General features: G+C 40.2%; 1 protein-coding gene across 1 annotated transcript in view; it reads right to left on the reverse strand.

The window, feature by feature from the left end:
* Positions 1 to 5,784: 5,784 nt before the first annotated feature.
* ddx10 (DEAD (Asp-Glu-Ala-Asp) box polypeptide 10) overlaps positions 5,785 to 16,153 on the reverse strand; it is a 459,716-nt gene continuing 449,347 nt past the window's right edge. Inside the window, 1 exon segment of the mRNA XM_028799405.2 lies at positions 5,785 to 6,646. Within this exon segment, the coding sequence (XP_028655238.2) occupies positions 6,466 to 6,646 (181 nt within the window). The 3' untranslated portion in view covers positions 5,785 to 6,465.

A 16,153-nucleotide genomic window follows, 5' to 3' on the forward strand; every position in this document is an offset into this window, starting at 1 on the left:
ATCTCAAGTAAACTTTTTCATGTTGTCATTATGGGGTGTTGTGTGTTGAATTCTGAGGAAAAAAATGAATTTAATCCATTTTGGAATAAGGCTGTAACATAACAAAATGTGGAAAAAGTGATGCGCTGTGAATACTTTCCGGATGCACTGTATAAGAATTGATGCTGGTTTGAAGGCAAAAGGTAGTAACCCCAAATATTGATTTGATTTAGATTTTTCTTTTGTTCGCTCACTTTGCATTTTGCAAATTGATAACAATAAACAATCATTATTTATATTTCTGAAAGCATTCGTTGTTTACAGCATTTTTTAACACCTGCCTAAAACTTTGGCACAGTACTGTATATAAACAAGTAAAAACTGAAAAGTTGTGAATGCACATAAATTCATCCCCTTTGCTATGAAGCCCCTAAATAAAATCTGGTCCACATAATGAAGGTCCACCTGTGTGCAGTCAGAATGTCACATGGTCAGTCTGTGGTACAGTGGGTTCGCAGCTTAGGAAAAGGTGGCCGATTTCTAATAAATAAATAATTCATTGGCGGGCTCATTCTCCGTGGGTGGGCAGCTGCAGGGGGTTGGTGGAGTAATTGGGGCGAGACAATTCTTCATGTGAGTGTGCAGTATAAGTCTCAGTTGCTTCATCGGCTTCCTGTAGTGTGTGACTGGAATACTGAGCCCATGGAGGCATATAAGGATGAGCCAGCAGAAGAAAAGGGAAGAGGAGAAAACAGAAGAAATGAAAAAAAGAAAGGAGAAATGAAAAGAAATGATGGAGGTTAATGAAAAGATGAGAGAAGGGCAGGAGCATGAGGGAGCCAGAATGATGGAATGAAAGCAGGCAGATGGGAATGGAGCCCCAGGGAAAGGAGCATGCAGACAGAGATTAAGAGGGGGCTCAAGGTTGCTCCTGCTGAGAAGCCAGGCAGCAGGAGCAACCACAATATACCAGTGGACTCTCCATGTAAGTCCGGGAAGGCAGCGGGAGTCGAAGGGGTGGAGGTTTGGTGGCACCCTGTGGATCGCCATAGGATGGGCAGTGGGTATACAAGCTGGACTGAAGGGTGTCTGCGCCTTTTGGGAAGTACAGGGGACTGTGATTTTAAAGAGAAGACTCCTGCATAATTTTAACCTGGTTTTAACCTGGTATTTATGCGATTTTTATCCTCCACAGTTCACTTATTTTAATGGATTACTTGTTTATTGAAGATTTGCACTGCACTTTTGGACACTATTTGTTTTTTGATGGTTTTTAATAAAAGCAGTATTGCACCTTTATTGCACCTACCCCTTGCTGGCTCGTTATCGGAGGTGGCGGGTTCCAGAGACTCCTGAGATGCAACTGGCTGAAGCATGGAGCCGACCCGTACAGACACAAGATGTCTGTATAAATAGAGCTGTTCTGAAGGGCCCCTGACTCTAGAACACCACTAAGCAAGCAACATGAAGACTAAGTTGTGGAGAAGTATAGATCAGGGTTGGGTTATAAAAAAATATCCTTGTGATATAGCAGGTCTGTGGCTCTGAACGGATGGGCAGTTTTTAATTAAATAATCGCAGTACTCACGGCTTAAGGAGGGGGCGGGGTAGTGTGGTGGGAGCGCTCCCCAGGCACGATGTGGGTGTGGCCGTTTCCGCATTGAAGTGCACAGGTGCAGGATCGCCCGTGTCCGTAACTGATGCCGGAGCTGCTAATCACCACACCTGTGCCACATCCCCATTATTAAAGGTGAAGCGTGAGTACGGAATGGGAGAGTTAAAAAAAAAAAAAAAAAGGAGAGAAGGAAAGAGGGAGCAGAAGTTAGAGGAAGAAGGAGGCAGGAGGTGCTGAGAGCCGGTGCAGGAGCGAGCAAGAGAGGCAGCTGAGAGTAGAGCCCCAGAAGGAATGTGTGGCCAACACTCGAGGAGGCAATTTGAAGTGGTCGCTCCAGCGGAGCGATTTCAAGGAGCTGGAGTGACCAAGAAGTTTGACGGCTCCCCGCGGAAGGCTCAGCCCCATCGTGGGCACCCTGATCGTTGGGGGAACCCAAGTATCAGTCCGGTGAGACAGCTGTACATAGCCAGGGAACGAAAGGCAACCGGACCAGAGGAAGGTCAGCTGCAGCTGCAGGTAGGGTGACTCCCCTGTTGCAAAGCCCGTTGGGATAAGCAGGGGACCCGCTAGTTAGAAGGAAGAAGGTGTTTGAAAAGGAACTGCTTCCAGCCTTTTAATTTTAACCTCATTTTAAAAGGATTTATTTATTATGGATTTGAACCTCCACTTGTCACTTGTGGTTTTTATGGATTATTTATTTATGGAACTTTCAAGCGCTGCACTTTGGACACGGTTTGGTTTGTTTTAAATAAAAGCACTAACACTTTTACACCATCCCCCTTGCTCCCAGTGTGATTTGCCCTCATCTGTCAGCTCATCCGGTTACATTACTAACGGTGTTGGGTTCAAGAGGCTCCCAAAATTGGAAGAGGGAGCATGGAGCAAGACTAGCACCTTCACAATCCCACAGAGCACCATTAAATCTATTATAACAAAATGGAAAGAATATGTTTCCACTACAAACCTGACAAGAGAAGGCCACCGACCAAAACTCACAGACCGGGCAAGGAGGGCATTAATCAGAGATGCAACAAAGACACCAAAGATATCACTGAAGGGGCTAAAAAGATCCACTGCGGAGATGGGAGTATCTGTCCACAGGACCACTTTAAGCCATACACTCCACAGCAGTGTGGCTGTATGAAAGAGTGGCCAGAAAAAAAGTCATTGTTTAAAGAAAAAAATAAGAAAAAACACATTAAGAGTTTTGAAACAGCATGTGTTGGACTCCCCAAACATGGAAGAAGGTTTTCTGGTCAGATGAGACTAAAATGGACTTTTCTGGCCATCATGGGAAATGCCATGTGTGGCGCAAATCCAACTTCAACAACCTTTGCACAGTGAAGCATGGTGGTGGCAGCATCATGCTGTGGGGATGTTTTCATCTGCAGAGACAGGAAAACTGGTCAGGATTGAAGGAAAGATGGATGGCATTAAATCCAAGGCAATTCTTGTTGAAAACCAGTTTCAGTCAGCCAGAGATTTTAGACTGGGATGAAGCTTCAGCAGGACAATGACCCTAAACGTACCGCTAAAGCTACACTGGAGTGGTTTAAAGGGAAACATCTGAATGTCTTGAAATGTCCTAGTCAAAGCGCAGACCTTAAAACCATACTGAGAATCTGTGGCACTACTTGAAGATTAACGTATGGCAATGCAGCCCATCTGACTTAGGACGTGGAGTACTTCTGCCTTGCGGAATGGGCTAAAATCCCAATGGCTAGATGTGCTAAGATAATGGAGACATTGCCCAAGAGACTTGCAGCTGGAACGGCTCTACAAAGTATCGACTTTGAGGGGTGAATATCTATGCACATTCAAGGTTTGGGTTGTTTTTTTTTTTTTGTTTGCGTCACAATAAAAAATATTTTGCACCTTTTTAAGCATGACATATAAATCAAGTGGTGCTAACCCCCCAAAAATCAATGTTAATTCTAGGTTGTATTGCGAGACAAGCACCAAGGGGGATGAATATGTTTGCATGGCACTGTAGGAATTTAAATGGAAAATATTATCAAAGGGTAAACATCAAATTTTCCACCTTCACGCTGGTCAGTCTTACATGAGCAGTGTGTATGGATGATCAGACATTCACTTACACAGTACATGGGACTGGGACTGAATGGCATTAATCGGACAGCTGCATTCTGGGTGACAAACTTCAGGAAGAGCTTGTATTAAACTGACTGAAGATAAAATAAATAAGTGTTTCAGAAGAGGTCTGACACAGTTTTTCAGAAGAGATTACTAATTAACACTCAAGGGCTGTGAGTAATATTTACAGATGGATCTGCAATTGGGAGAGGAATAAAGTGTCTCACAATTAGGTGCCTCCCTAAGGATGAGGGTTTGTTTATTAAAACATTATTTAAAAAATTCACTTAAATCAGCCAGGCTTGCTGAAAACAAAAAAATACAAAAAAAATGCATGTGATGCCAATAACCTGCAGGAAAAAGAATACATGAAATGCAGTTTATCTGGGGCACAAATTTAAGGTTTTGTAACAAATTAATGTAGCAGAGTGTCTAGCAGTGGAACGATTTTGTTGTCTCTTTTGAAGGACATGCACCACTTCTGCTTCTGTAGATAGCCCGTCCTAAGCTGTCTGCCCATCAGGATGGACGCATGTTAGGGCGAAGGTAAGGCACAGCAGATGGGAACAATCTTTCTAAATTAAAACAAAAGACTGTAGCTCAGGACAGTAATGGAGTTGGGGAAAAAAGGGGTTATTGATCTTGACAAACATACACACACCTGTCTTTAATGTGTTTTAATTCACATTTCCCAGCATGCAAAATTCAGCAGCAATGTATGCTAGTAACAGAATTTTAAAGGATTACTTTGAGGGCACCAATGATCCGGACACTATCTATGATGCTGATCCTGTCTCTCTGTCTCTGCCACACTCACTTCACCAGGTCACAGAGTCACTCGCAGTGGTGGTCACTGTACTCTCATATGAGTTACTGTAGTTTTGCTAATTATCTATTCTCTATTATCTAATTATCTCTATTATTATTCTATATTATGCTAATTATCTATTCTATTTAAACAAGCTGTTTTTGTTAGCTTGCAGATTTTTAATGGAGCTTTGCACATCTTTGCTTCTTTCCTGTTCATGTTATCAAACCCACAACTCCTGACTTGTGCCTTAAGTATTTATTTTGTGTTACATATTCAGTGGTTTAGCCTGCTTGAAAAGTAGCATTCAACTGTTTCAACAAGGTCTTTATTTCCAACCTGTCCATCTGGTTGTGAGGCTTCTATTACTTTTACTGATCATTTAGGGTCATTAAACCTTGGGGAGTAACAAGACTAAATGCTCTGATCTTGAAACACTGGCAATCGACACGATGATGTGAAAGAGCCATCAACCACATGGACCTTCTCAGCTTAAGGAATACCTGTGGCCTCAACTTGTCATATGCTTGAAGGATTCCAATCCTTTTCTTGTCAGAGTTAACCAAATCAGCCTCATGTGTCCTGCCATCTCAGGTCAAAGCTGATCAGTCCATGTTTTAGCTCTGGAGTTTGTTTCTCCAGCAGTATTTAAAAGAATCAACACTGTTATTTGGCATGTCTATTTTAGCTATCTCCTCCATGTTATGTCAGGTCAAATGTAACATATATTATATATTTGTTGACAGAAAAGGTCAGAGGTTGGGGGACATTTTATGCTAAGTGAAGGCTACCTGTGCTGAGCTGCATTGGGGCATAGCGCCTAGTTCTGCTGTGTCACAATTTCAGAGTCCTAGCTTTGAATTCCAAACCAGTCCCAAGGAGGACTTTGCATGTTCTTCAAACATCTGTATTTAATTCTCTCCAAGTATTCCAGTCTTCTTTCCATATCTGAAAGATAAGCAGAGGCTACATATTGGGTACAACTTTTTGTCAATAACAGACAGGCTATTTTCTGCACTTGCAAGTGAATGAATAACTGTAGCCATACTGTCTCACGTACCCGGGGATGAGAATCTGGCCTTAAGCAGACTGTCTCAGGTGAGTTAAACAAGCCAATTGTCCTTCTACATTCTTTAATAAATGCACCCTGGGCAGGGTATTTTCACCTGCACTGTCACAAACTCACCTCCAGAAAACATTAAAAAGAACAGAGTGGGGTATGTTGGATATTGTGCAACTCACCTTATGATGGTAAGCAGGTGACAAGCACTCATAAGAGACGACAAACTTGAAAATGAAACAACAGCAAATGGTTTATTTAAACTATGGGCATCATAGAAAATATTATTTCAGAATAAAGAACAAGTAATAAGTAAATTCCCTGAAAAAACTGCTCTACAAAATGAGTGGATATTGTTTTATATGCAGTAAGAACAATATTACTTATAATAAATTCCTTGTAGCTAAAATCGCCTCCTACTGTTCCTGCTTGGGTGGTTCCAAAATTATTCATGAAGACTTTTTTTTTTCTTTTGCTTAATCTAACATAGATGACAATATGACATATTTATGAGAATAATCATCCACCTGCTTTGTAAGATTGTGTTACATTTGCTATTTAAAATGAACCAAAATGATCACTTTTTCTTTACCTTATAAGGCTCGACAGATAAAATCTTGAATTGCTTTGCAAACAGTCCAGTATTAAAAGAAATGCATTTCCGAACCAGAAAAAAACATTCATGTGAAACCAAATTGAAGATGTCTGGCATAGTCTAAGGATGTAAAACATACTTTTATCTTTAGTTGTATTCAAGAATAACTTGCTTTTGAAATCAGTCTAGAATCATCATAAGCACATTTATCACTGATAGCAAAGAGCCCAGCTGTCCTTCCGACGAATCAATATTAGTGGAAATGATCACAGAAACAGAAAACTGAACCAGCAAAGCACCTCTCGAGAAAATAATTAGGTCCTGCTGCTGAGCAAATGCAACGCCAGCTCTTCATCTTCTGCTAGCGACAGGCCAGTGTCTAAGGGCTTTGAAAGTGTGTCGTCAAAATTCTTCTTCTTTTTTCCTTGTGGGATAGGTTCCTCATCTGAATCACTGGTGTAATTTCTTTTGCAAGCTTCTTTCTTAAATGGTACACTAGAAAAAAAAATTAACAAATGACGAAAATCAGTCTGTTTCTAGAGTACTGCACATTCAGGAAAAGAAGTGTGCAACTGCACTTTGGAACATTACATTGGTGTATTACAGGCTTGAAGGTAAAAAGCAAGTATTGGGCAAAGGCTGATCCATAAAGATCAAAAATCACAATAAAAACCTACTTAAAATATTTGATTTGACAACTACCAATAAGACATGTCCTGGATAAAATACAAAAAACTAAACTACATGTGTTGCAGATAGAGTGCAGTCAAAATAATAAATAAAAAATTTATCTGAGGCACAAAGGCAAGGTTGAATGGAGCAGAGCAGCAATAGGATTAACTTTTCTCTTTTGAAGAAAACATACTGTTTACAACAAAGGAAATTGTGTGACTGTCCAACAGAAAACAAATGATATATTCAGGAAAGGACAGTATTACTACATTTGGGAAGTTACAGGCACATAAAGTCAAACTGTTTTAAATACAGACGTTACCAATGGTTGTGGTGGGGAAGACCAATTTAAGTAGAAAAGTGTAACAAAGTCTGATGTAGTTAAAGATCATGTGAAGAATCTGCACATTTTAATGTATTAACATTTCCACTTCACAAACAGAAAATTCAATTATATTTAAACAATTTTAAGGAAATGTCATGGCATTCCAAATTTTCACCAAGTACTGTATTTCTGTAATATAAAGAAAGTACCATATATACTCGCGTATAATTTGGGTCTTGAAACCTAAAAAATCGATCATAAAATCAGACCCCGACTCATATGCCTGTTCAAAAATACGACACTTTTTTTTTCATCTTCTTGCCTCCTCCAATCTCACATCAGTTTCTCAGACACATCAAGTTTTGTTGCAGCAGCGCAGTTACCAATTTCTTTTGCCACTTCAACAATTTTTAATTTAAAAATAAGCTTCATATTTTCTTCTGATCGAACACTCCATTGTAGATAAGGGATGCCCTTACGATAAAGGTATATGAGGGTGTGAGATACAAAAAACACAAAACAGTGCAAATGTTGCTTCGGTATAGTTCGGGTATAACTGTGTGGTCATGTAGGCACAGTAGTGTGCTCCATGGTTACTCTCTCAGGTGGGCGTTAGCATATCATAATCTCTTGGACCAATAGAGTGAGTTTTCCACATTCGACTTATACGACGGACATTATAAAATACTGGAAATTATATGTAAAATCAAGACCAGACTTATCCTTGGGAGAAGTTAAACACGAGTGTATACGGCGGTATATTTATCATAACAAAACAACATCGCTCATACCAGCCATGCATGAAGCGTTCCAAGAACACAACTCCACTTCCTAGAGCACACTGTGTCAAGAAGCAATTCAGTTGTCAGTCTGCAGCTGCTTGTGATTTTAAATCCCTGCTGATATAAGAATGGCAGCTGACAGAAAAAGCAAACTGCTATCAATGAGCTGAGAGATACTGAATAATTATGGAATAAAGCTGGAGAAAGAAATTCACCAAAAGGTGAGTACAGGTGACATACTTTTGAGATGGCCGTTGTTGAACTGTATATCCCTGGAGATAAAGAATGAATAAACCAGGATGACAACAAAGCAACACGTTTCTTATTTACAGACAAGCACTGGGATTTTATGTTGCCTGTAGAGAAATTAGGGTATACCACCAGGAATGAAAAGATGAACACTAATAGAGAGCCCATTGTATTTCATTTTATAACTTCCAACTTCAGTGCTCCTCAGTTTTGAATGAATTGTGGCTTATAGTGATGCCAGCAGAAGATTATAAAGAAACATGAAAGATAATAGGAAACCAGCACCTTAGTTACCTCTGCATCTCCGTCCGTATCCCAGTAGGACTACAGCATCAGTCAGATGTTCTATTTTTGTCACCTCATTAACAGTCTTTAAGCACGGCGAATACTTTGAATGGCAGTTTGGTGCCAGCATGCTTTAAAACGTTTTCCCCCCCCCCCTGTATATATCAAGTTTCAATGAGATGATCTTCTTGTCCACTGGCAGAACCGATGGCAAGTTCCGCAGCTAGAGTCCATAAGAGTTGTCACACCCACCAATATACTGTTCCATAATTCGGCTTTACAGTGGGAGGGAGAGCATCCCAATCATGAAGTGGCCCCAGATCCAAAGCTACAATTTGTACAACTGTATTTTGTTAGGACATTTCAACCTCCAGGCAAAGGTATGCTCTGCCATTGAAGTTACTTAATTCAGCTCAAAAACGAGCTTCTGTCATCAAGGGCTAGTTTGCTGGAATCTGCCCTGCAGGATGACTCGACGCTCACTGCTCAGGTTACGCAGATTTAGAGACAGAAAAATCTGATAAAGCCATGCTTCTCCTAATGGTGTTTGTCAGTAAGTTAAGTCACATCACCTTCAATAAAAATAATTTTGGATCTTTTAGATAAATAGAAATTAGGGCAGAAAAATGTAATTCTGCCATGTCTCAGTGAAAACCTTGCCAGTGGGTAAATCAAAAAAAGTAAAGGCAATTTGAAAATTTCGTGGTAACCACAATAGATAGAAGCTGACGCAGTACCACAGGTTTCATCCCCTCTACACAAAGAAATCTCAACAATGGTGCAATCCTGCAGAGGACTGTCCATGTTTATTTGACCTTGGCTTCAACAAGACTAACAGTAGAGTATTGAACTGTGTGTGCTCGAATTACCCTTCAGCCATCACAAATGTATGGTATTGTGTCAGCTTCTATCCATTTCAGTTACCATGTAATTTTTTAAAAATTGACTTTACTTTTTGATTTTCCCTCATATAACCCAAAATCTATAAGTCAGTACTAAGAGGGTAGGGTAATAGAAATTAAAATTTTCAAACTTACTTAATTCCATCCAGAGTTACAAAGGTGAACCATTGCAGGGCCCACTTTTGCACATGCACACACCCAAATGGGGCTAACTTTAGAACTGGTAATTAGCATGCATGCACATTTTTGGCATATGGGAGAAAAAAAAACAGTGCATGATGGAAAACAAAGTTATTGAGATAATGACTAAAATCCAAACAGACCATGCAAAGGATTTGATCTGTAGCCATTTGATCTGTGAGGCAGCAGTGTTAGATCACCGCACCACTGTGCTACATTAAAAGGATGTGACTGGTCAAAATATTAAGTAGTGAATTTTCTTTGTTCTTGCAGAATACTACACCATAGCCTGGACATGTCAAATGTGCTGTTAAAATTAAGAAAAGAAATAACTATTTTTGTATTCTATAAATTTAATGTTCACATACAGCTAAATATCTAAACAAAATCAACCAATAACTTTAAAATACAAATAAAGCTTATGCAAATAAATGAGAGAAATCATAAAAATAACACTCATTTGTATGTTAGACTCAATTAAGGTCTATCATTTTATGGAGCTGCTAAATGATTCTCAGAAGGGCAAATAACCTATTTTTACAGCTTTATTAGGTCAGATATATTCATTCTAGAAGTAGGCCTGTCAAAATATGGCATTATAATTATAAAGCAAAACTGGACCACTGGATATGTACAAAATTTTGCCACTAACTGCTGACAGTTACTAGAATTGTTTCATTATAGTCTGGAGACAGATTAGTCATTTCTTATTCTCAAAAAAAGGAAACAGCAATTAACATACTTGCATTAATCTTTTTTCCCAAATTGCTTAAACATTTTATGGTGTTGTCACTGTTTTCTAGTAATTTGTCTCCCAACTAGCTGCAATATCTGTTTTTACTAATGTACTGGCCTGGAATGACGGGGTTATTGTAAATGAAATTTTGGTTGATCCCGAAGAGCTGAAGCTGCAGTCAGAGCTAGAAAAATTCTGATCTATATTTATATGTGGCAGTGTAGAAAGCACAAATCTTGAGACAGATCAATAAACCAACAAATCGGGTTTAGATCTTTATCACTGTTAAGCTTCTTTTCCGCTCTTTCATTACCGACTTTCCCCAGCTTCATAACTCACACTTAATGCTAGAACTTCAAACTTTTATTTTTTGCTGGCCATTTTAAACTTTGATTAAAAAGAGCAAATTGTTTTCAGCTATGCCATTCAAATTCTCCATTTAGATATTATGCGAAATATGCATTCTATAAATCTATCTATAAAAATTTCTGCTTAGTAATAACACATGGCTGTCCCTTCTGTTTTTACTACATTCTAATGTCTATCTTCAGACACGCCTTTCCAGCTGCGTTATACAATACAATAGGTGAACTGAAGAAACTGGTAAAGGGAAGCTGCACAGTAATGTGCCCTATGAGTTGTGGGAAATGCTGTGTGGTAGAATATCTAAGGAAATGCTCATTGTTATCCGTGACTGAATATACTGCACTTGAAACTTTGAGATGCCTCATAAAATCCAACTGTCCAGAAATTCTTCATGAGCCTTTGTCACTGTGACTTTGAGCAGGGTCAAAAAAGTTTTTAGGCAAGAGCAATTTGTAATACAAATGCCGTTTGCCAGCTAGAATGGATGCATCAAGTCTGGTCACGTCTGGGCTGTACTTTGCTACTGCCTGTTTTAAGGACCCCTGGGATTTAAAGGAATCGATTAAAGTACATACTTTTGCAAATCATCAACTGCCTAAAGTGAAATGTTTAATCTGCTGTCTAGAAATCTAAAAGTTTAAACAGAAACACTGAGTGCAAACTTGACTAAGTGTTAAATGTGCTTAAAAGAACAGGCAAAGTTAGTCATTGTTTACTAATTCATGGTACAGATAACACATACTACATTTATATTTAAACTGATTAACCTCTTTGCCCTTAGGTTCCATGCTACGCTATTTTTCAGTCAGCAGAATGGATAATAATTAACAGAAGTTCATAAGAGTGAGAGAGATAAAACACTACTGAACATCAAAGTATGTGTGGAACTATATGGACTGGATGATAGACAGACTCAGTCAGACATATGACAAATGCTTCTTTCTGTTGGAAATGTAACCATTAGTGAAGGTTGTTTAAATTCATTATAGGAAACATAGTGGTCTGGTAGTGTATTGAAGTGACCAGAGATTACACATTTGTTTATGTCCTTCACAGGGACCCCAACAAGCATCTGCAATCTAGAATACACACCAACAATAAATTAACAGTATTCATTTCATGTTTCCAGGTTGGGGGGCAACATCTCCTTCAGTCTATATGATCACCTGTGCAATAGTCATCACCAGTGGTATAATGGCACATCTACAACTCATCGTCCTGAAGAACAATTGTGGTCAGTTCATTCTGGGGCCCCTAACATTGAATATTTTAGACAAGGAAGATCAGGTTTCACTAGGATGTCTGATATCTATGAGAAAGTCACAAAAGCACTTGACCATAGATAGATAGCTAGCTAGATAGATAGATACTTTATTAATCCCAAGGGGAAATTCACAGAGAGGTGCATATTTATCTTTATTTTCAAAAAGCCTTTGATAAAGTACCAGATGAGATGCTAGTGATCAAAACAGTTGGATCAAACACAGTAAGGAATGGGTTATTTTGAATGGAACATTTTCAAAGGGAAGGTGGTGTTAAAAGTGGTGCCAATAAGTGCTATGGCCACTGCTCTTTTTAATTTACATAAATGATCCCCATGGCTGTAGGTGTTTATTCCACCCAACTTCACAATCAATGCATCATTCTTACATTTAAGTGATCTCATTTTTTAGTTTTCTGGCCTACATATTTATCTAAGAAATTCTTAACTATTTGTATTTTTTGACATAGCTTTAAATGCATATTTTCTTTGCCATTTCTTTTTAATTTATTCTTCTCTGTAGACTTGGTTAGTTGGTCATTCTGATGATGATCAATGAGCAGTGGACAGGTGCGGACAACACTGAATGCTAAAGGGGAGCGGTTACTACGCTGCTATTTTCACTTGTCTGCTCATTAAGAAATGCTTCTAACAGATGAATTGACGAGTGAATATGACACTGAAGTAATCACTCCTGTTTAGCATTAAACGTTGACATTATTTGGATGCAATTAAAGGTGCAATATCTAAAGAAAATGTCAAAAGAAACGTAAGCATTTAATTGTTTCTTGAGAATAAGTGAATAAAACAAACACAGTCACTAAATAATGATAAGAATGAGGCACTGATATGGAAACTGGCTGAAATAAAACTTGAAACCACTGGGATGCCAAGGACTCATGGATCAACATAAAAACATAGCTAATAAACTGGTTAAGTTTGTAAATAAACCTAGAATAGGCAGAATAGTGGATACAGTCAGCTAAATCAATTTGGATGAACCTGAGTAGAATTCAAAATTCACAAATTTGTGGCATATGAAATTTAAGTATTACATGCAAGAAGTAAAAATGCTAGATTTGAATACAAAGTAGGGAACTTAAACTTAAAAGACATTCCTTATGACATGGACATGGGTGTCATACTGGACACAATACCTTTGACAACCAGACAGTACTAAGCAGCTATAAAGTAGGCCAATAAGTAGTTAAATTACACATTATGACGTGTTAACATACAAACCAAGACAGGCTAGTCTTAAAACTATACATCATAACAGTGTTTCTATATTACAATAGAGACATTGCTACATTACAGGAAGTCCAGAGCAACTAGATTGATTCTAAGGCTACACTTTATGACCTATGACAGTGATGGCAAACCTATGGCACACGTGCCAGAGTGGGCACTCAGAGCCCTCTCTGTGGGCACACATGCCATCGCCCCAGCACAGAGTTTGTTACCAGAAAGCCAGAGGGATGCGGAGCCAAGCTGCTCCCCACTCCCTCTCCCTCCGTGCCTGAGGATGTTTCTCACATCACCCGCTCCTCTGCCCAGCAGCCCAATGGGAGCGCTTCCTCCCTCTCCTGTCTGGGGTAAGGTGGGCGGCTCACATGCGGCATGAGGGTGCGGTGTGGACAGCAGCCTGTTGAGTCTGTGGTGAAGGTGATTCCCGCGGTGGGGTTGGAGAGGAGCTAGGTTGGAGGGGATGTGGTTAAGCGGGTCCACAGCTCAAAATTGAAAAGGCCAGTTTTAATACATAATCGCAGCACTCGCGGCTTAGAGGAGGACGTGGTAGTGCGGCCAGAGCGGTTCCCGGGAGCTTCATGATGTGGGTGGTTCTCTCTTAAGTGCACAGGTGAAGAGTCGTCCGCATCTGTAATTGTTGCCGGGAGCTGCTAATCGCCACACCTAATCCACATCCCTGTAATATATAATAGAAGCGCGAGGCGGATGGAAAGGGGAAAAAAAGAGAGAGAACGGGAACGAAGGTTAATGGGGAAGACCTGCATGAAACACTTGAGAAGATAGAAGGGATGACAAAGGACAGCACAGTTAGTTATGAAAATTAAATCCTTACAGTGTGGAATTCTCTGCCAAATAATTTTAAATCAATGAAAGCACTTGGGATTGCTTTCCTTATTTTGTTTTGATCATCGTATGCTTGTGAGCAGCTGTTTTCCGCTTTGAATTACTGTAATTCAAAGCTAACACCAGAAACAGACTAACAGATGACCTGAGTGTTGCTCTCAAACTTACAAAGTATGAGCCAAGGTTAGACAAATTATCAGCATGCATACAACAGCAAAAATCACATTAATTGTTCAAAAGCATGCCAAATGCAAACTTTTACCTTTCAATAAAAAGTTGTTTGTATCACTGAAAGCTCCGTTATTGTGTTTTTCTTTTAAGACAAACGATGTCCCCCATATTTATATATTTTGGCAGGTATAGTGTCTTCACCAGCACCTTTCTTGCTTGGATGGCACTTTGGACTTAGTGGAGAGTTGGACACTCACCTAAGTTCAGGGACCTGGGGGAGTGTGAGGATCTTCTCGTGAACTGAAGGATTCACTAGGTTCTTTTGGTTCAACAATTCTTGAAGGTGCTCTACCCAACAATCCAGGATCTGTTGCATGTCTTTGAGGAGTGTTTCACCATCTGCAGTCTGTACTGGAGATACATTACGTCGAAAAGGACCATAAATTCCTTTGATGGCATTGTAGAAATTGAAGGTCTTGTTTTCATCTGCGTAGCGCTGGATTTCAGTTGATAACCCACCAGTTGTCCTAGATTTTACGGATCCTGCATTGTGTAATCGATCTAGTTTCTGCAGGATGGAAACTGATGATGAATTTGCAAGATGAGTTGGGAATGCTGCGTTCTTTGCCTCCAGGAGGGGGAGAATCTTGTCTATGGCCTCCTTGAACCAGTCTGGACTCTTCCTCTTGGGGAATCCAAGGGCTTTCTTGAAGGAGGACTGAAGGGCTGTGAGCAGCAAAGTCCACAGTTCATCAAAATCAGGATTGGTAGTCATGATGTCACCGTCCCTGGTGGGGATCTGGATATGTTCAAGCTGACTTGACTTGTGAAGATGACTTGTCAATGAGCTTCTGGTGTCAATGGTTGCAAGAGAAGCAACGTTGAGGCATGACTTGGTTGATTGTCTTCTGGTAAGTGGTCTAAGTGCAGCACGGAGGATGGACAGGACAAGTCTATGGTCTGTCCAGCAGTCTGCTCCTTGCACCGCTTGTGTGATCATGAAGATCATGCCGATGGACAATCATATAGTCTAGGAAGTGCTAGTTCTTTGATTGAGGATGCATCCATGTCGTCTTGTCTTTGTTGGGGAGCTGAAGCATTGTGTTGGTAATGAACAGTTGGTGCTCCGCACAGAGGGATAAAAGACAGAGCCTGTTAGTGTTAATATTTCCAGTTCCATTCTTCCTGATCACATTATTCCAAATGTCAATACTCCTTCCAACCCGTGCAACTGAAGTCAATCTTGTCTGAAGCAGGCACATTCTAGACTGCTTTGTCATCGGAAACACAGAAGTTGTCCTTTTCTTCCTCTGTTGAACCCAGCATAGCAGCATATGCACTAATGATTGTCATATGGGAACCTTTCACCAGTGGACCGCACAGGGTCATTAAGTGTGTGCCGATGCCAACAGGGGACTCTGGGATTTTCGGAAGGAGTTCATTGTTGACAGCAAGGCTGATTCCATGGATCAGTATCTTTGACTTTGGTTGGCCTTTCCAGAAGCATGTAGTATATCTAGCTGTGGTTTCAGTGATGGATCCTTCATCATCGAGATGAGCCTCACTGTGAGCACAGATGTCCACTTCGTAGCATTGGAGCTCTGAGGCTATGAGGGCTGTTCTCCGAGGTGGTCGGTCAGTAGTGTTCAAATCCATGAGTGGACACAGACATTCCAATAAGCTTACATTTCGATCGCGTGTAGAGGGATGACTCACCAGGTGCAGTTTCCTGGCTGAATAGAGATGGGACAAACTTTGTTTAGGACACCTTTTATTGTCCCCTTCCCATCGGGGGTAGGCAGTGCTATCCCTGAGAAAGGTTGCCTAGTCACACCGGCAGGACACGGACGAAGCACTTGTCCTGGGTAAACCTCTGAATGGTCATCACACCAACACCGTCATACGCGTGAGTTACATACTAAGAACATACACCATCACCCAGTGGTATTCCTCTTCATCTGTTGCCACTTGCCGTAGGACTT

Source organism: Erpetoichthys calabaricus, chromosome 4 (genome assembly GCF_900747795.2).
Source record: "Erpetoichthys calabaricus chromosome 4, fErpCal1.3, whole genome shotgun sequence".
Lineage (NCBI taxonomy): Eukaryota > Metazoa > Chordata > Cladistia > Polypteriformes > Polypteridae > Erpetoichthys > Erpetoichthys calabaricus.